This window comes from Heliangelus exortis, chromosome 6 (assembly GCF_036169615.1).
Source record: "Heliangelus exortis chromosome 6, bHelExo1.hap1, whole genome shotgun sequence".
NCBI lineage: Eukaryota > Metazoa > Chordata > Aves > Apodiformes > Trochilidae > Heliangelus > Heliangelus exortis.
The window spans coordinates 12,912,025-12,932,530 of NC_092427.1; the positions used below are offsets into that span (position 1 = coordinate 12,912,025).

General features: G+C 44.9%; 1 protein-coding gene across 5 annotated transcripts in view; it reads right to left on the minus strand.

Moving 5' to 3' along the window:
• Positions 1 to 379: 379 nt before the first annotated feature.
• Positions 380 to 20,506, minus strand: part of MRAS (muscle RAS oncogene homolog) — a 38,804-nt gene continuing 18,677 nt past the window's right edge. For 3 of the 5 annotated variants that reach the window (XM_071746752.1, XM_071746749.1, XM_071746751.1), the window contains 5 exons: positions 18,960 to 19,173; positions 9,117 to 9,270; positions 5,770 to 5,869; positions 4,383 to 4,462; positions 380 to 1,326 (listed from right to left, as the gene is read on the minus strand). In XM_071746752.1, coding sequence (XP_071602853.1) covers positions 1,227 to 1,326; positions 4,383 to 4,462; positions 5,770 to 5,869; positions 9,117 to 9,270; positions 18,960 to 19,152 — 627 coding nt within the window. In that variant the 5' untranslated portion in view covers positions 19,153 to 19,173 and the 3' untranslated portion in view covers positions 380 to 1,226. The remainder of the gene's footprint in view (positions 1,327 to 4,382; positions 4,463 to 5,769; positions 5,870 to 9,116; positions 9,271 to 18,959; positions 19,174 to 20,506) is intronic. The other 2 variants (XM_071746753.1, XM_071746750.1) reach the window with 1 other exon arrangement.

Here is a 20,506-nt window from a genome sequence, read left to right on the forward strand (position 1 = left end):
AGGCATGAAGATACTTAGTCTCTAATATTTTCAGGGAGACATATTACATACACTAAGCTTATAAAGAGACACATCCCACTTGAGTAATTTTCAAAACACCTCTTCCTTTCAAGTCACCAACTCTCAGCAAATGGGGGAGAAGAAGAAATGATAAAACCTTGAGCCAGAGCCCATAAACAGATATTTTTGTGCATGTGAGAGATGAGCCTGGGAAAAGCAAAACAATTCATCAACCCAAAAGTCGCTTTGCAGGGAAAGGTTAAGGAATAATAAATAGGGATTTAGATCACAACACTTTACACACATTTACGAGGGAGAAATTCAACACCAAGATAACAAATTCATTTCTACCTCCCCGCCCCTTAAAGATGACATACCCTTTCATTGTAAATTACTTTAATTTAAATACTTCCAGGTTAACAAAACATCTTAATTTTGACATGCCCCAAATCACAAAACAGAAACAAAACCTCTTGACAAAGGGTAAGAAAAAAAAATCATCCAAACCCAAACCTCCTTTCCTACGCTGGAGTTTATGGTCCGTGAGCTGGCTGCCCTCCAGAGTCTGACACAATGTCTGGAGCACCCAGAGCAGCTGGAATTCATTTTCTTCCTCCAAATCTATGCACTTTCATATGAAGTTGTGTTTTGGCACTGCCGCAAAAGAGAGTTCAGTGCAAAAAATCTAACCCCAGCCGTGTTTCTTTGCAACCCAACACTCGCTGAGCAAACAACGAAAAAGAAGAAGAGGACAAAAAAAAAAAAAAAAAAAAAGAGAAAGGCCTTTCCCTTCCCCCACGCATACACAGATGATTGTACCAAACAGGGGAGCTATTCATGGCTGTTCAGAAATGGGTCACAAGGAGAAATGTTTGCAGATAAAACCAACACTTTTTTTTTCTTTACTTTTTTCTTCTTTTGCTCCTTTTTTTTTTAAATAAACATCGTGGAGGCCCTTGGAAGGTGCTGGGGATGTTTGAGAGTCAAGGTCCTGCTTATCCCTTCTGCCTCCCATTCGTGTGGCTCCCATGCTGGCCCCCATGTGCAACACCCCTCTGGAGGGGGGGCATTTGTCCAGACCCCCTCCAGCCACCTCCTCTGAGCCTGAGCTGCTTGTGGGGAGCCTGAGGGGGTGGCAGGGACATTGTGCTGCTGCCCCCTGCCTGGGCTGGGGGTGGGTCAAGGGGTGAGGAGGGAGGCATCCGAGGCACTCTCAGGCAGTCCTGTCACAAAATCACGCACTGGAGTTTGTGGGAGCCCGTGGCTCTGTCCCCTCTCCACTTGGTCTTTTTCTTCTTCTTCTGGCTTTTCTCTGGGATCTGTTGCCTGTTTTGGAAGACAAAGAGGAAAATTTGTGTATTTGTAAATACCTAGCTATCTCCCTCTCCACATAAACGCTTCCACCATCACATGGGTTTTGATGCCACACAGCTAAGAAGACAACCACCTGTGCTGTGGGTTTTCAAGCATTCAGGCTAACAGCAGGGATGTATGTCCTGCCAGGACACTTTGCCTCCCATTGCTCTGGGTGAAGTGCTGCCTCCTCTTCTCCTGTCACAGGGCTGCTCTGGGAAACAGGGCTGCTTTAAGCAATGCAGAGTCATCCATCACACTGCTGCTAATGCTTGTTAGGGAGGATGGTGAAAGAAATAGAGTGCGCAGAGAAATAAAGCCCTCTTGGAACAGCTGCCTTTCAGCCAGCATCACCCTTGCTGTGGACTTGGGTTATGGAAAGGGGATGAAAAATAGCAATGAAAAAACAGGGTCTGCTGCCAATGGGGCTCTGGCCTCCCCTGGGAGCTGTGAAGAGCACCACAACATGGAGAGCAAGCTGACCCCAGAAAGATGGCCCTGCTTGCCTGATGTCACAGTTGTAAAATATGCTGTTGAGAGCCCTCCTGCATTGCCCCCCAATCCCTGGCAGCCAGGCAGGCTGTGAGCAACCTCCAGAATGTCATGTTGATAGTTTTTTCCTTTCCATTATGATGAGGCATTGCCCAAATGCCTCTTTGTACCAGTTTGCCACTCAGCCAGCCCAGAGATGCAAGTTCAACAGAAGGCAGCTTTATAGTTCAAACACCCAACAGGCACCCTGTAAACTTATATTTTATTGAAAGATAAGCCATATGAAGATTGGCAACTTCTGTAGATTCAAACAGTGTCTAACCAACAAACCTCTTTCCTATGTAATATGCCAGGCACTAAACTGAGTTTTTAGACCAAGTTATCCAGAGCAGGATGAGACACAGCCGGGAGACAAATCACCTCATTTCATGTTTTTCTTTCAGCCTCAGCTCCCAAATGGTTGCAACCACCTGGATATCTCAGCTTTGGTTAATAAGACTTTTTTTTTTTATTGAATATGAAGGCTGGAGGCATGTAACCCATAAAACTTTAGAGCTCAAAACTAGAAAGCTAAAATTCAAAAATACTTTGAAGTTAATTTGGATAAACACTAAGCGGCTGCAAGCTGTTCGCAGTGTTCTGGAACTGTTTCAGAGATCCAGAAAACCATGTCCTGTGCCTGCTCAAGACTTCTGCTGTGACAGCCCTTGTGTACAAGATGCTGCAGCATAGAAGGGATATCAGGAAATTTAGAGATCTATTGGGCAGACTCAATCACCCCACTCCTCTCTGGTTTCCTTTCAGACAACAACTTCTTGCATGAAGACAACTGAATTGGGAGTCATCTCATCCAAGTGCAAGAAACACAAACAGTGCCAGCCCTGAAGAAGTGTCCTCACCCTGCAAACCCTCATGGGCTCCAAGGACCCTCCTCAACATTGCAAAGCACTCCAGGAAGGACACAGTTATTAGGGAGCTGTAGATTTACATTTTGTTTGGAAAATCTCACTTAAAAAAAGTAAGAATGGGTGTGTGATTCTATTCTATGGCTGTGGACAATTAGCAATGCCTGAAGACCAAGCAAAGCTGCTTTGTGGCAAATAACCAGCTGGATCCCACAGAACCACCACTGGATCCCTGCTCTCTGACTTAACCCAAGTTCCAGCTCTCATGAGCATCTCTGCTGCTCTTGATGCCATGGAGGGTTTCACCCATCTGGTAATTATTTTCATGGTGCCTGCTCGGAGAACTGAGGTGCATCATCTATTTTTTAGGTTACAGAGAGTGCATTTTCAGGGCTTGAACTTAGCCTTGTGTCATTACAATGCTCTTGCCATGCTATGTCTATTAGGAGCCACATTATGTAGAAAAACATAACAAAATAAACATTTTCTACATTATGTAGAAAACCAGAGCCTCACCATCTTATTTTTACTGTGTGTGTGGTTTTCCTTTTCCACAGTAGAATAGCTGGTGGTAGGAGCTCACTATTATACAAAAGTAATATCTAGCCAGCTCATGCTTAGTTACAGAACAGTTGGGAAATAGCTTGGGATGTTTCCAGCTCAGCTCTGTAGTTCTCCAAAGACTTTCTGCCCCCTGCTTTTGAGACATGTGGGAAGAGTGGGCAGTACCATCTGCTTTTGATGGAGGCTGACTCGAGGCTGTGCTAAGATATTCACAAGTACAGATACACTGTGAATAAATGCCTCATGGTTTAATTGCCGAGTGAGGCGCTTTGCCTGCACAGCAGGGAGGAGCACGATTGCAGCCCAGCACCCTCCCAAAACACGAAAAACGAGGGCCCAGAAAAATCTGGCAAGACAACCGGTGCCAGAAAAACAAATCTTCTGGGAGAGATTTGAGATTATCTGCTGAGACTCCGAGGTGTGTGTGTGTGTGTGTGTGTGTGTGCAGCTCTTTTCCTGCAGGGTTCTGCCGGCAGCGGAGCTGGGGTTGGCCCCAGAGCGGCGTTTGCCAAGGCGAGCACAGGCAGCTCGTGCCAAAGCTGGGAACAAACCTCTGCAGTCTGAGGAGGAAACCTGTGGCATAGCCATTAGGTCATGCTGTTTCTCACACAAAGCAGCTTAATTTTTTTTTCCATTTAGGAAGCTGAAAACGTTAGAAGTCACCTACAACATTAGAATTTTGTTGAGGTTTTTTTTGCTAGTCCTTTTTAGCCTTTGGCAATGTGAGACCCTGAGAGGACAAAGCTGTGAGAACCCAAATTACTGGTCCAAAGCTTTTAAAAAGGCCTATTTAAGCTTTTTAAAGCTTTGCTCTCTTCATTGAATCATGTATTTTCATCACAGTCACAGCTAGTTCTCAACCCGCCTGATTCTAGAAGGGTAACTAAGAGCTGGTAGCACCCCTATGCAGACACAGGACACAGAAGTTTAATAAACCCCAGAAATCTCTGATCCCCAACAAAACCACCCAACCCCTGCTCTCCAGAAAGTTGGCTCCTGGCTCTCCAGGCCAGGACTCCTGCAGGTCCCATCCATGGGCAGCCAGCAAGTGAAGAATTTCCAGCTTACCTGATTACCCTCACAAGATCATGGAAGGCCTTGTCAACATTTAGAGGTGGGTCCTTGGCACTCGTTTCTATATAGGGAATCTGGGGGAGAGAAGTGTATCATGAAAAAGACTTGTAACAGCCTACATGTTGGTAGCAAACACATTTCAAAATGAAAAACCCTAAAGGCTGGAGAAAGCGGGTGAGGAAGAGTTCAGGAAAATACAGGTAAACAAAGTGTTGTCATGACACTGCTATCAACACCTTCACACTCCCAAGCAAGGTCAGCAAGCACCTACAAAAGGTTTGGAATAAGCACCAGGCAAACCAGCTGCTATCAGAGCTCCAGGTTTGGGGAAGAATAATCACAGACTTCATGTTGTCAGAAGTTCTCTCCCCCCAAGTTGTGCTTGCAGACATGAAAACAGCCAAAGGTTGTTGAAAGACAAGCACTTGCCAAAAATTCTTGCTTAACATATTTTATTAGGACTACTGCATGAATATTTCATGACTACAATTCCCCTTCAGAGTAAAATGATCTTCTTCTTCAAAGTCTGACAGCCAGATGGGGCCTCCTAGAGTGCTTGTCCAGCACACTGGCAGATTTATAAAATGGCCTCTGATAAGGTGTTTTTGTACATGGTCTTTTCCAAAGAGTGCATGTACAGATGGATCCAACATGTTGTGTTGCAGTTTGGGTGCCCTGGTTCCTACAGAAAGGAACATCCTTGGGGAGGGGAGGGAATGAACATGCCCTGCCAAACTCCCATTGTGGCCTGTTTAAAAACACTGCACATTTGCTGCTTAGGCACAGCAAGCTTCCCAGAGGTCTCAGGCTTGTTTGCCTTTACCTTTCCAGTTCTTCCTCCAGGAACTGTTGCTCCCCTCTGGGTATTCAGGGCTGCTGGCATTTAGAGGTGGAGTATCGTGTCATCTACACCCATCCAAGAACAATTTCTTGGGCTAAACTACAGCATGAATAATGCAGAGTGAAGATAGTGGGCCCAACCTAGATGATTTAACAACCCTGCAACTTCATTATCTTTAACAATCTCACTTCATACAGATTCCTGTGTATACTTCCTAACGCCTGACTCTGCCTTCTCACTTTCTTCCTTCATTTTGAGCACCTCATGTTTCTCACCACCTGCAGAGGCCTTGTTCATGTGGCTTCATGATGGCCACAGCTTTTCTACAGCCTAGTGCACAGCAGAGGTTCTAGTTACAAAGATGAACTGACCCTACTGTATGAAATCTGCATAGCTACCAGTTTGCAGTAGTCAAAAATGTAATAGCAAGTTTGATTGTACGAGAAATGCTTTAAATCAGCTCCGAATGAGAAAAAAATTCAATTCTGAACCCCTGTAATGGCACTTGCAACAACCAATTAAACAATCCCACAAACTTACGTTATGTTTTGTTGCCATTTCTCTTCCCTGTTCTCTTGTAATTTTCCGTAAATGCATTAAATCAACTTTGTTTGCCACCAAAATCATTGGAAAGGACTCTCTGGAAGAAACCAAAGCCATCACCCAATTATTAGCAGACTACCATAACAATGCTGAGCATAAGTTTCACTTTCTGATGCTGACATCATCTCTTATTTTCAGATACCACATATGTGTGAAGAAATATAAAGACCAAATGAACATACATCAGATTTAGACCATGCTACACATATGTTCATATTGGAAAAATTTACTTGACAAATTACATGCATGCACACATTCACTCTTATTTGAAGGCACTTCCAGGCCTTACTGTTACCTCTCTTGCAATACCTCAGAATAGCTAAGACTGAAGATCCAACTAGGTATAGAAAGAACTACAGAATTAGGCTGGAAGTTAGCTGAGACATAGAGACAGAGCGTGAACAGGAGACTGGGACTCTTGTAACAGTTAGGACATCTCAGTAACTATCTTGGCAGCTGCTTGTCATTGCAAAGTAATGAGATATGGCAGAAGAACTGGTGTCAGTTCATATCCTGGTCATCCACTCAGAGCAACTGTGAGGGAAGAAAAGATGGATTCTGGGAGTTGGTTCTTAGAGGGGCATCAAATGGGTGAGAAAAGTACTGGGACCAAAGATCCCCACCAGCTGTTAACCCAAGACAAACTGAAAGACTGGCAACGGTATTTGGAAGGAGGCTGAAGGGAACAGAAGATACTTGCTAAGTTTCCAGGTGCTATTACCTATCATCTCGTGCTTCAGAAAATCAAAAACCTGATGAGCAACCATCCTTTTGTAGCTAAACTATCCTCCTCTGAAATAATGTTATTTCTTTAACTTTACCAGGCATGTGACTGTCTTCAGCCACCCCCTGAGAAGAGACCCACCTATTCACAACAGGCCAGTGCAGGGCTCTCCTGACAAGGTGTGTGGGTCAGGCTCTCCCCCTGGCAGAAAGCCCCATAGCTCTGGTGATTAAACCAAACTGAGCCAGCCCGTGTCACTGGAGGTCTTGGCAATGCAGCTGCTTCCCACCCCACCTCTTATACAGCAGCCTCTCCTCCAGCTGCATCACACAGAAAGTAAAATGCTACAGGGCCTTTACCCACTGCTAGGATACTACCACTTCTGATAATTGGCAGTTATTGCAGTATTATTTTCTTGTATTTAACTTTAAACCCTCCTAAAATGATTCCTGTGTTCTCTGCTGTAACAAAGTTGATTTGACTGTGGTAAGAACAGCTGGCCATACTCATTTCTGCATAAAACACTTCCCTGAATAACTCTGGATTTTCAAACTGTCTTTCTGCGTCATTTTTCATCGAGACGATAAGGGCTCCATCTTCCCTCTGGCACATTGCCCCATTGCTCTGGCTGGAAAAATACTGTACTGCACTCTGCATTTTAAATGAGTCTCATAGTTATTCATTCTGATAATGTGGCTTTGATTTAATTTTAATACCTGAGCATTGATATATCTTGACTCGGATCATTCTGGAGCAAAACACTTGCTTGTCTGTATTACTTAATTCCTTTTTGGCTTGCAGCACATTGATAAGAAAGGGATTACATTTGGACAGTATCTCATTTGCCTTGTTTACACCAGGCATAAAATTCTGTGGGGACTTTGTTCCCTGTTGTAAGCCGTAGGATTGCTAGTTGGACAAAGCACTATAGCTGGAAGTTTTACTGTAATGAAGTTTATGGAAAGAAACCAGAGGAAGGCTTTGAACAGCTCTGCTTGCACAGCAACCTACAAGTCCTTTGGATTTTAAGTTGCCAAAACTGACTCCTAGCTTGCAAACTGGGGTGATGCTACCTGTGGGTCTGGCGGGATGGTTTCTTTACTCACTCTGCTCCTATTGCTACGATTTTCTGAGCAAGCTCAGGGTTTGGATGAAGCATTAAGCTCCCTGAGCTCTCTGCTTCGGCAGCGCAGAGCAGGGAAACACAAACAACCTCAGGAGCCCGTTTCACTTCCTGCTTCTCACAGGCTGCCCGGGGTGTATCCACGGCATATGGAAGGGTAAAAATTTCAATCCAAAGCAAAACTATCACTACTGCACTGTATTTTCACACAGTTAAACTAGATCAAACTGACACTGGTTTGGGGCATGTTACAGGAGACTTTGTCCTGTCCTCTTCAGCTTTCAGAAACAGATTTAATTTTCCTCAAGCTGAGCTGGCAGTGAAGAAAAGCTTCTCCTTACTGAGGAGACAGACTGAGTGACTGACATTTTTGTTCATTTAGATGAAATCAAAGGGTGGGTTTTCCTTTACTTTTCACTCTTGTGGCCTCTGTTTGGATGCTTTACTGGAAGAGCTGTCAGCTGTGAACCTCACATGATATGAGTCCACCCTTCCTGTGGGGAAGTTATTCAGAGCTGTGAAAGGAAGCCAGCAACGAGTCCTGAACCCTCTGGTGGCTTTTCTTGATGACTTCCATAATTAAAAGCCATTATGAATGGAAAAACTAAGTGTTTCAGAGCTGCAGGCATATAAGGGCTTAATTCACACCCCACCCAGTGTGGATGGATTCATCGCCTCGATCAGGGATGGGAAGAGGGAGTTATCCTAGAGATAAAACTGGCAGCTTCCCTTTGCTCAGTCAGGACACATTTGCTTACAACAATTAAACTCTCAGCGCTGCCTTCTCCCTTGCACACAGATGGAGGGGAGCAGGGAACCTCTCTTGCTTTCTCCTCAGTCACACAGAGGTGTTCATTGAAAAGTGTTGCTGCAGAGCATGATGCATTAATTGGATTATACCCCTTGTAATTCCTTCCAATGTGAGGTGTTTTCACTTTCAAGACACCTGTTCACAGCCCCAAACTATGGAGGATCTTCTAAGGTTTGTTTGGCACAAAGTATGAGAAAGGAGGATGCCACCAGCACACAAAAGGATTAGGAACAAATGCTTGCTGACTCCCTGCTGGCATTCCTAAAGTGACTGTACAGGGCACGGAGCATCCTCCTCCCTCTTTAGAGCCAAACAGGTTACCTCCAAAGGTGTCTGTCTGCCTTCCTCACACTGCTCTGACAGACCCTTCTGGCTGGAGTTTCTCCCAGACTCATTTTCACTCCATCACAACACTACTGAGCTTTTCCACACTGAAAGCACCAGATGCTTATCAGAAAAGGTAAAACACTTCTTATTTTTGATACATAGGTCTACCAAGCCACACAAAGCATGTAAGGATTTGCTACAGGACACACAGGAGGAGAAAGGCAGGGTGAGACTTGCAGCCATCCCCATGGCATGGTGTCCAGAGAGGGTCAGGCAGCACCTGGCTCCATGTCACCCACCTGTCCTTGACTCTGAGGATCAGCTGGTGGAACCGGTCCACGTGCTCAAAGCTGGCCTTGTCCGTCACGGAGTAGACTATGAGGAAGCCATCCCCAGTCCTCATGTACTGCTCCCGCATTGCACTGAACTCCTCTTGGCCTGCAGTGTCCAGAACTAAGACAGAAGAGATGAAGATTTTTAGTTACTGTGAGGGCTTGTGGCTGCTGTCACGTCTGTATGTCTTATGAGGCCTTTCTTCTTCTGTTGGGCTTGGTCCTCTCAAAGGCTGCAAGATCTGATGAAATCAAGTTGGATGGATGAAGCAGTTATTTTTTATACAACAAAAACTATTCCCAGACCCCACACATCACCATGTGCCTACACAGGGAGCAGATGGAGGGGAGGATGACTCTGTGGGTTTAAATATCCTTTCCCAGTACCAAATAGTGAACACTGAACTAGGGGAGTTGTTCCTCTGGCAAGACACAGCTCAACTTTCTTCACTGCCTCTTCATCTTTCCCTCTCCCAGCTCTCTCCATTCCCCACATGGAAAAACCCAAGACTGGAAGAGTAAGTAAATACCAATTTAAATGTCAGGGAGGATCTGCAAACTGCATGGTGAAGCAGACCTGGGAGACAACTTAGAGTAACAGCTACAAGCACTTTTCTTCTCTCAATACCTGGATATTAATTCTACACAATTATAAGTTTTCAGAGCAAGACAGCGTAGCTTTGAGGAAATCCCCTTAAATATTTAGTCCCAACTGGTGTGCTGATATTGAGGAGCTAGTTAAAACAGGTAGAAAAGCTTTAAGTGACTTGCATACCCCATATGCAATCGTGGTTGGAGATCCCATACAGTGATCATGTTTCTGTGCACTGACAATGCCTGAATCAATGCTCAAACCCCCTAAAGAACTCCAGTTGTGGCAGCAACCCAAATGCTGTTGCCCACTAGATTAACCTTCTCTCTGATGTGACCCTACCTCACTGATTCTCCATCACTCTGCCTTGCAGGGGGTCCCATCAGCTACATCATGGACCACATGCTGAGCAAACTAAGCCAGCCCTTTGGGTAAAGACCACACCTTGCTGTACATCATCAATGCCAATTCTTGGGCCCAGCTTTGTACACTTGCCAGGATTTTGGCTGGCAGCAGGAGGGTACTAGAGGAGCTCATCAGCTTAGGCTGTGCTAGTAGCAACATGGTGTGAGCTCAAAGCACATGGGCTGCTCAAGACTGATAGTCCTAATGTATCGTAGAGGCAAACATGTGACCTTTGTGATGATTGAGAACATTTTCACTGATTGCGATGATTGAGAACATTCAGTCAACTGGGCTGGGTGGGAAAATTGCTTCCACCTCTGCTGTACAGCCACAGCGTTAGCATCTGCTGCCCACGAGTGAAGGGGAAAGCCCAGGGCACTGGTGGATGGAGGCTGTGGCAGAAGCATCCTGCTGACAGAGCAGCAAGTCTTGATATGGGTTCTTCCAGTCTGAGCAGGCCCACAGTCCTAGCAAGACGTTCCCTATAGGGGTAAGGATTGTGGCTGCCCTGGTTTCCAGATGGGGCCAGAATACAGCCCACTCTGCTGCTGATGTTATTTGCTGAACAAGCACAGGTGGCCATGCTGCATGTCACAGTGCAACCCACACCTTCACTCTATGTCTGAAGAAAAGGTGAGGAGGACCTGGAGACCGGACTTGTTGATGGCAAGCCCTCTAAAGCCTTCAACCTCAGTCATCTGCCTGTCTTAGCTGGTCTTCAATGCCTGCTTCCATGAGCCCTTAAGGTGAAAAGATCTTCTAGTGTCTTGCAGAGACATGGAGACTTAGGCTTGTTTGTCAAGTAGCTGGAAAGTCATAGGTGCCTTTTCATAGCCTTTTATCCTGCTTCTCCCCTCTAAATCTAGGAAACAAGGGCCTCAGCTCAAAGGCACAGAGGCTATTCTTAAGGACTGTACAAAAAAGAAAAAAAAAAAAAAAAGTGAAAAGGAAATAGAAGAACAACCCAAAGACACTGGATGTGCTGGTGAATTTCTATGTCCTGGGCAGAACTAGCATGGAGAAAAGCCAGGATGGTGTGGCTAGGACGGAAGGGGAAATTAATCCTTCCTACCCACCCAACCTGTAAGGAGAGGCTCGTCTGCCCTCAGCTGACTCCTGCACCAGCTGGCCGTGGTATCAGGGCAGGGCTGAGATCTGACAACCAACACACACACAAACACACAGTCCCTTCCCCTCTCCAACACACATACACAAATTGTGGTGGATGGGGACAGCTTCTTGTAGGGGGCTTGGGCTGTCCTGCCACCCCTCCCCATGAGACAGGGCAGCTGCCCAAGTACAAGCCATGGGCAAGAAGGTGGAGATGGATGTGCCATACCCTGCATGGTAATTTGCCTAGGGATTCCCCTTGCACAAGCACATTTGCAAACCTCATATGAAATACCTGAGGAGGATCCAGATCTGTTCTTGCACCAATCAACCCATCCCTAGCTGCCACATCTCCAAAGCTTTCCATTGCCCACAGGATGACAACAGACAAGCCCACGAATTGCTGTAGGGATACCCAAGGGTCAGCAGAGGGATGTGATCCTGCTACTCCTACTTGCCTGGATCCTGGCCACAGCATCACTCTAAATACAATCTGAGCTGCTGTGTCAGCAGCAACTATTTAAAGGGAATCACTTGCAGCATTTATAGAAAAGAGAGCAAGTCCAGGCAGCATTTAAAAAGGCACCTTAGAAACAGAAGTAAAAGACATGCAGCAGTGCAGGTTAAGGTTAATCTCAGGTGGTTTATTCATGCAAAGTTAAGCATCACGTGGGTGGCCAAAGTCCTTGTTTTAACTGTGCTCTTCTTAAAGACAGCCCTCCCCCACTCTAACACAGTTGTGTGTTAGGATGTGCTACATGAACTGTATAAAAAACTCAGAGAGAAGAGTTCAATCTGGATTCTTTGTGGGCAGAGAGAAGAGTGCAATCTAGATCCTTTGTGGGCAGGACAGGACCACATCCTGGAATGATAAATCAGCACTGAAATAGGGCCAGATGCCAGTGGCTTTGCTTCTGGTGTATCCTTGTGGCAAAAAAGCTTCAAGAAGACTAAAACCTACGATAACAGGAAGGTAGCAAGGGGTAAAATTGGGAAGGTCAAAGTGGGAAGGGGATTTGACTGGCTTCCCAAAGGGGTGAGGAGATTGAGGATGTCAGCCAGCATTCATATTCTTTTAAAATTCCTGTTTCTGCAGATGGGATGCCAGAAGACAGAAATAATCATGAATAGAGAAGAACTGTGAGCTCTCTCTTCCCCTGGTACCCTATAAAATAGCAGTTGCCTCTTGCTGGCAGTTGCCCCACAGGCAGAGCATAAAATCCAATGTGGAAACAAGGCTGGACCCAAGCACAGTGGGTTTCCCCTACCTCATTCTTCCAAGAACTGAACTCAGATTCACAGGCTGCACAGCACATAGGCAGGGACTTCCAATAGCAAACTTGGTGAAGTTCCCACAAAGCTGACCAAAGAAGCAGCATGGAAGTGTTAACAAAAGCATCTGGCTAAACATCAAGGACTCTGATGTCAGAGCAAATATCCAAAGAGGGTAAAGCCATTTTACAGAGCTATCATGCAATCAGCTGGAAACTAAACTAAGAGCAATTAGTCTGTGAAGGCTCAGCAGGGAAGCCTCTTGCATTGCAGGTAAGAGGATGCTGTGTGAAGAGATGGCTGCTTCCACTTTCTAGTGGATGTGACCCCAACTGTTGTGATGAACTCCTTGCTAAGTGAATCCTGCCCCTTTAGAGCTCTCCACACTATTTTCCCATGAATCTTGATGGGTTAAGGAGAAAGTGTGGCTGCTTAAAGAGCACTTCTGAGCTAGCACAGAAACCCAGGAATACACAGAAATTTGTGGCCCAAAATAGAAGCACTTGGTCTTCCTGGTATTTTATGTCTCTGTAACCAACAGTGCTCATCCACAGACACAGGCATGTGTACCTAAGCCAAGGACAGAGACATACTATGAAATCTAAGTCATGGCATTGCTTTTTCTAGAGCCTAGGCTGGATTCAGTTCAGATCCAAACACAGCCTTCCCAGCCTTCGGGGAGCTCAGACCTGGTTGTGCAAGTGTTTCTCTTCTCTTTTCATACCTAGGCAAAATTCCCTCCTACACCTTTATTTCTCCATTGCTGGGCAGCTAGGTGCACAGATCAACTCAAGAGAATTGCTCCACTGTCCATGGCATCTATAGGGCCAAAGATGACCAGGCAGGCAGGTTAAACCCATTTTCTATGCTTCAGCCCTTGGGTTTCACTGCCTGAATCAGACACCAGCAACCTGTTCCAACCAGGTATTACATGTTGCTGCAGCTGGTCCTGAAGGCAGCTCAACACAGATTTTGGAGTGCCTTGTCCTGCATCATCCAGAAGAATGGTTGAACATCACAAATCTTAGGGACAGGTTGTTGGTGCCTACATCACTCTCATGCTCAGAAAGGTGAGAGCAATGTGTATGACTTGACTTTTTCAAGCAGTTTCCAGTGAAAATCCCTTTGGCTAGGTATGTGCAGCACATGCAAAAGCCTTAGAGGAGCAGCAGGCAGATAAGAACCTGGGTTCACAGCACTAGGGAGAGAATCAATGTAAATGAGTTTTGACTCTGATGTTTTCTGCTTTTTCATCTTCTTAATATGCAAGACATGAAAAGTCCCTGGAGGAAAGAGTCCCTGGAGGAAAACAGCAGTATCAGGGGACCACAGGTTACAGAGCTGGAATTCTCATTGTGCTGCTTTCTCCACGCCTTGCTTCCCTCTCAGCACCACAGCTTTGCTTCAAAAAGTGGGGCCAGAGAGAAACTCCATCCTGGTAGCCAAGCTGAAGGAAAAGCCTAACTAGAACTGGCAAGTCAAACCAGAGTCTCAGGCTAAGGAAAACCAAACTTGCAGTCTTCATCTTCCTTCAGCAGGGAGGCAGAAAAAGGCAGCCCCCGCCAGACATTGGCTTCAGATGAGAAATTAGCATTCTGTGCACTGAGCAGATGGTGTGAGGGGGCCATGGCTCATATTTGGTACTCCCACACCCCAAGTTACCCTGAAGAGACATGAAGTGCCCATGCTGTGAGCAAGGAGAGGCAGATGCTCCACTTGATCCCTCTGATGCTTCTGCTCCTTCTGAGACACAGCCACACTGCCTCCAGCATGACAGACTTCCTCAGGGGAAAACATGCAACAGGGAAACACTGAAGCTTTTATGAGCCCTTCTTCAGTGCCCTAACTAAATACACAGATGTTATAACATGGAAAACCAGAGTACTTGAATTCTTGCCCTTTCTTTAAGGAAGAGGAAAAAAGGGGCCTTCAGAAGACAGGCTTCCACATCAATAAACAGAATAACGATGTGAGCCCTTAAAGGGGCTCTTTCTTTAACAAAGGGCAAGTACTCAAAGCCTTGTGTTTTCCATGTTGCAACATCAAAATTTTCCTGGCAGGAAAAAACTCCCCACAACCCAAGACAAAAAAACCCTCTTTCAATGTTGCAAAATCCCAGCAACAAGGAGAAGGAAAATACTGTACACACAAATAAAAGAATGAAAGCACCAACTTAATTTGAATTTTAATTCTTCCAATGATGCTACCCTAAGTTTAATTTAAAAAAAAAAAAAAAAAAAAAAAAGCAAGCCACAAACCAACCCCTCTGCCTGCAAGTCTGAAGTGACCTTTGATCTGCTTCTGGCCTCCTGGCTGAATTGTTCCCAAGCTTCCTGAGGAGAAAAGCAGACAGCCTGTCCTGGAATAACTAGCAGCAAAAACCCTCAGTTAAAAGGGATGCATGGGGAACTGGGGTGGAAAGGGCACAGAGGGAGGCTGGGGGAAGGGACAGCCCTTGGTGTTACTCCATGGGGGTGCAGGTCCAGCCCAATGCGAGGGCACCCAGGGACTGAGAGAGGGACTTGAGAAGAAGAGAAATAAAAAGGAAAACTGAAACATGGGAGTAGGAAAACTATTTACAGGCAGTGAGAGCTTAATCTAAACCATTCCAGGGGAAAGAAAGGGAAGAGGAGGGAGACCACAGCCTACTTTTACCCAACACTGACACAATTCCTTGGTTTGCTTTGCTAGTACCAGCTGGTACAGCCCTACTGACATCTTACTGGGTTTAGCCCAATCATCAACATGTCCAAGCCATGTGCTTGTGTCCATCTCCTCCTCTTCTCTTCCTCACAACCTTTTCATCTATGTATGGTTCATGAGACATAAGGAATTTTGAACCATTGGGAATTTTTTGCTGCATTAAGGTATTCCACTCTAGGCTTTGTGACCAGATTAATGATTCCCGACTGGCATTTTGCAGCCCCACCAAAAGAAATCCTCCACTAATTGCTAAATTAGCCTGCACAGAGAAAGGAGTGCACAAAATTAATGATAGCAACTCAACTGGAGCAACAGCTAATCAAAGCAGATTAACCCTGGCCCCCACTTAATCCTGACCTGATGTGTCTATATGGCACCTGCGTGTGAATGCATTTAACTGAGCACATCACCCTGCTGATTTCAGTATGAACAGCAGGGAATAAATGAGGATAGCATATGCAGAAAAAATTGGAGGCTGATTTTAAAGCCTCATTAGGGTGCCAGCAACTGAAGAAAATGAGTTAGCCGTGAATTGCCTTTGCATCCCTAATTCAGGGTAAGTGCCCTGTTCCACTGCAACACTTGTCCTCCAAACACTGAACTGATGGTCTTTTACAGCTGGCATAAGGCCAACAATAAAGTATTTTTTGTGTAGTGTTGGACCTGAACACACCAAGCACAGGTATCACAACTTTCTGGGAGGCAGGGAACTATCACAGACTCTTCTTTGGTAAGAGAATAGACACAGAGACATGCCCAAACCAGAGAGCAAATATATATAAACAAAAGGTTTGAATGTAGGTTTGGCTCCAAGGTCCAAAATCTGAAATAAAGGCTATTCCATTTATGTCTACTTTCAGTGAGAGATTTCAGCAAAGAAAAAAAAAACCACAAGTCAAACATTTCACCACACTGCCAGTTAGAGCTATTGAATAAACGTGGGTGGAGGTCTTCGTGGAGGGAAGCCAAATGCTTCATGCAAGCTGGCTACCACAGGGTTGTTTTTTTTTAACAACATAATGCTGGTGCAGATACCAAATGCTAGAAATACTTTGTACAGAACTGCTCAAGCAACAGCCTGAAAGAGGGCGAGCTCTGTTTTCTTTTATTAAGTGGTTGGATGCTGATGTAACAAATACATAATAATTTCTGAAAACTTATTTGCAAACTTAAGGAGCTCCTCACACTGTATCACACTTTGTAGTCTCATCTTCTAAAACTGTTTGGGGTGTTGGCAGCTTCTTCATCCCACCAAGCATTGCATGAAACATCAGCTTGTAAAGGATTTGGTCACAAAGGACAACTGGAAAGTCTAGAATTTATCATGATGCATCTTAATCCTTCCTATCATGTTTGTCCCTAATTTTACACCGTAAGTGATTCATGCAGCCACATGTAACCACAGCAAGAGCAGCTGTGCAAGTATATGGTGACCTCTGAGAATGGCCTAGATCCAAAATGTGTGACAGAAAGCTGTGGCACAAGGCACATGTGAAAGTCTTTACACCCTGTTTCTGTGGGGCAGATGGTAAAGGCTCACATGTTTTTCCAAGGAAGAACATGGCCTTTCTTCCAAAATTTTTATTGTTCAAAATCTCAAGCAGTAGGAAAGAGAGAATGAGAAGCTGCAGTTTCACTTCTAGGGCTGCAAAGCATCTGTGGGCCCATGAACTCTGAAAGTCAGGGATTCCCAACATGCCATTCAAGGCCACAGCTGAATTGATTTCAGCCCAAGTACAGTCACTAAACTAAATTCCACCTGAGCAAAAAAAGGGCTTTTTATTAAAAAACCAGGGGGTTGAGTTTCTGTTTGGTGAAGAAGAACCTCTTTCCTCATTCCCACCCCAGGTCAGGGTTTGTTTTTTGTGTTTTTTTTTACTAAACAACAATTCCAAATATCCAGTGAAAGATTCCTCTTCTACTTTCAAATAATTTACAAAAAATATGCTGTTTCAGCCAACACCAATGTGTACAGCAGCTGGTACAGTTCTATCAGAACATGGGGCATGTGAAGATAAAGTTACTCATTTTAGACACATGGATCCTGAACTGAAAAATAAAAATGGATTTTGTTTACAAAGGGATTGGATTTTTCTTTTATACGACACTGGCATTTTAAAAATAAGGTGTACAGGTACATTAGGTAATGGTTAATTGAGAGCAGGTACCTCTGATGCAGGCAACTACAAGAGATACATTTGGGTACCCACTTCACAAATATTCCCTCATATCAGCTATCAACTACTAAGATATTTAAATTAAAAAAATTTGGCAAGATTAAGTTATTTGTGTTTTTACTAAAACACTGAGTAAATGCTTCTTTAAGGGCCTCTGGAGCTATTTGTACTCAATAAATTGCAAATTTTGCCTGGGGCATTTGTGGATGTCCCCTCCCTGGAAGTGTCCAAGGCCAGACTGGATGAGGTTTTGGGCAACCTGGTATAGTGTAAGTGAGGTTAAATCTATTTTAGTTGCATTAGTGGCCACATACAAAAACACCTGGCACGAAACATTTGCTTTCTTTTATGCATTAACTAATTGTATACAGCCAAACAAATCTTCTAACATTTAACAGCAAGATTCCCCTATGGCTGTGGTCAGTCTATCTCTTGCTGCACAAAGTTGGAGCTTTAGGTAATTTAGGGCTTTTTCCTCACCTGCAGAATCAAGATTTTTTGTTTGCTTGCTTGTTTTTATTTGTGGTTTTGTGGGGGGGTAGCCAGTTTGTTTGCTTGTCTTTTGTTGTTTGGTTTTAAAAGTGTGGGTTTCTTTCAAAGATCTGAAATATCTTGGTTACAGCAGCTCTCCAGACTGGTATCCTACCTATATTTAAATGCAACAGAAAAGTAGATATGGAAACATCACAGCTAATGATGGGAGTTAGGAGGTATTACAATTCTTCACTGTCCGTGGATGACAGTTTTGATGTTTTTGGTTATAATCCTCATTCAGTTTTCCACTCTCTGTTATTTCACAGGGGATGAGCCTAACTGCAATGAAGTATCATTAGCAATAGCCACTTCATAGAATCACAGAATGGTTTGGGTTGGAAGGAATCTCTAGAAGTCACCTGGTCCAACCTCTATGCAGTAAGTAGGGACATCCTCAACTGCATCAGGTTGCTCAGAGCCTTGTTGTGCCTCACCTTGAATGTCTCCAAAGATGGGGCCTCAACTACTTTCCTGGACAACCTGTTCCATTGCTCCACGACTCTTGTGGTAAAGACCTTGTTCCTAACATCCAATCTAAATCTACTCATCTCTGATTTAAAACCATTGCCCATTGTCCTCTCACTACAGACCCCCACAAACAGTTCCTCTCCAGCCTTCCTGTAGGCTCCCTTCAAGCACTGGAAGGTCACTATCAGGTCTCCTCAGAGCTTTCTCTTCTCCAGGCTGAACAACCCCAGCTCCATCATCCACCATCTGTCTGTAGGATAGATGCTGTAGTTCACCCTTCACCTAAAATGTCTATGATCTATAGGTATTTACATTCCTGCAAGAAACATTTCTCTGAAGAACTGGAACCAGCACAACTGGAAGCAGATGCTTTGCTGGAGATCAGCAGCAAACCAACCCCCACAGTTCACAGTTTGCACTCAAATTCTTGGCAGCCCACAGCAGAGTAGGAGGGACACAAGGGCACAATACATTGTGGGAAGTACCAAGGTCTTTTTGCACTTATACTCAGCTAGAGGGGAAAGAGGACCACAAGAATACCTTGCTTACCATCAAGAATTGCCCATTGCCCATCTATTTCTGTGTGCTTCAGGTAGGAGTCTTCGATAGTTGGGTCGTAGTCTGGCACAAAAATCTTCTGGAAAAACTGAATGGTGAGAGCACTCTTCCCCACACCACCATCTCCAACCACCACCAGCTTGTACGTGGGAAGGTTTTCGCTGGGAACAGCACTTGTAGCCATGCTGCCAGTGTCCTAAACCTGCTGGAGAAAGAAATGGCCTCCAGTCACTTGACAGCATGAAAAGAGAGCAACATGAGGCAGTACTGTCATGCAAAGTCCCTTTGGAGAGAAGAGGCAGCACCTGCCCTTCCCAACACCTCTATCACAACTTGGACCCATCACTTCGAAGCACAGACAACCCCACTGCTGTGGCTTGTTTACTTCTGCCTTGTCTACAAAGATCATTAATTGACACCAAATGCATGGACAAAACTTTTTTAACCCGAGTATCTTCCCTAGAGGGGTTAGACATGACAGAAATCACCCTGGCTCAGTGCAGCTGTCAAGCTCCACATAAATTCTAGTAGCCAGTGACCAAATCACACTGAGAAGCCAGAGCGGTTACACCAAACATGAAATGGTGTGTTACATCCTGGGCCCAGATCTGCAGGCAGAACCAGCAGTGATGAACGAAACTGGTTACAGGTCCAATCTTGGCTCTGACAGCAGTTGAAAACACACTTAGCTGCTCTCTTCTCCCTCATGTTCAAGTTTGAGAAATAAAAACAAAATGGCAACACCCCAGGAGCACCAGGTAGGTTGCGGGTTTTTTTGTTTTACTTTTTTATAAAAAATAAATAAATAATGCAAATAGCCTCAAATAAATAGGTTTCTGTGGTGTGGAGAGCCTGGAGAGCAGCTTCCCCTGCACTGTGGTCACACCACTCCCTTTAGCCCGCCTGAGCCGCAGGGGAACTGACTTTTAAAAGAAAGAAGAAAAAGATTCACTGGCTGCAACTGGGCAGTTGCACACTTGTGCAGTTAAAAGAGAAGAGGCAGGCACTGATGAAGGGCCCATTTTAACACCCAACAGCAGTGATGGTTTATTTAAGCAGCAGCCAGGCCACTGGTTTTGTATGTATGCCAGGGAGGGCTGGGCCATGGGCAGCAGTGATGCTCACTAAGATCACGTGGAAAATGGGTGGCTACCTCCTAGATTTGAACGGTAAAGCTCAAGAGAGCACTGGATTTTCTTGGCACTGGTTTTCTTGATGCCAGCTGCCCAGTGTGGGAGCAGCTCTGGTGTAGCAGGAACCTGCTGCTACCCATTCTGGTTTTGCTCATGCCTTTTGGGCAGCAGGCACTGGCTGGGGTCAATGCTGAGTGGAGATGAGGACTGCTTTAAAGGGAATCTCCACAAACTATTGGCATCTTGATCTGTATCCCTATTACCCCAAACAAGCTTTTGGAGGATTTCCCAATAGGGATTGGAAACGTATGAATTTCAACTAGATTTCTCATTTTTGCTTGGAAGACCAACTTTTCTTCACTAGCTCCACTTGGGTCTGACAATCCTGACAGGCTCTTTAGGACA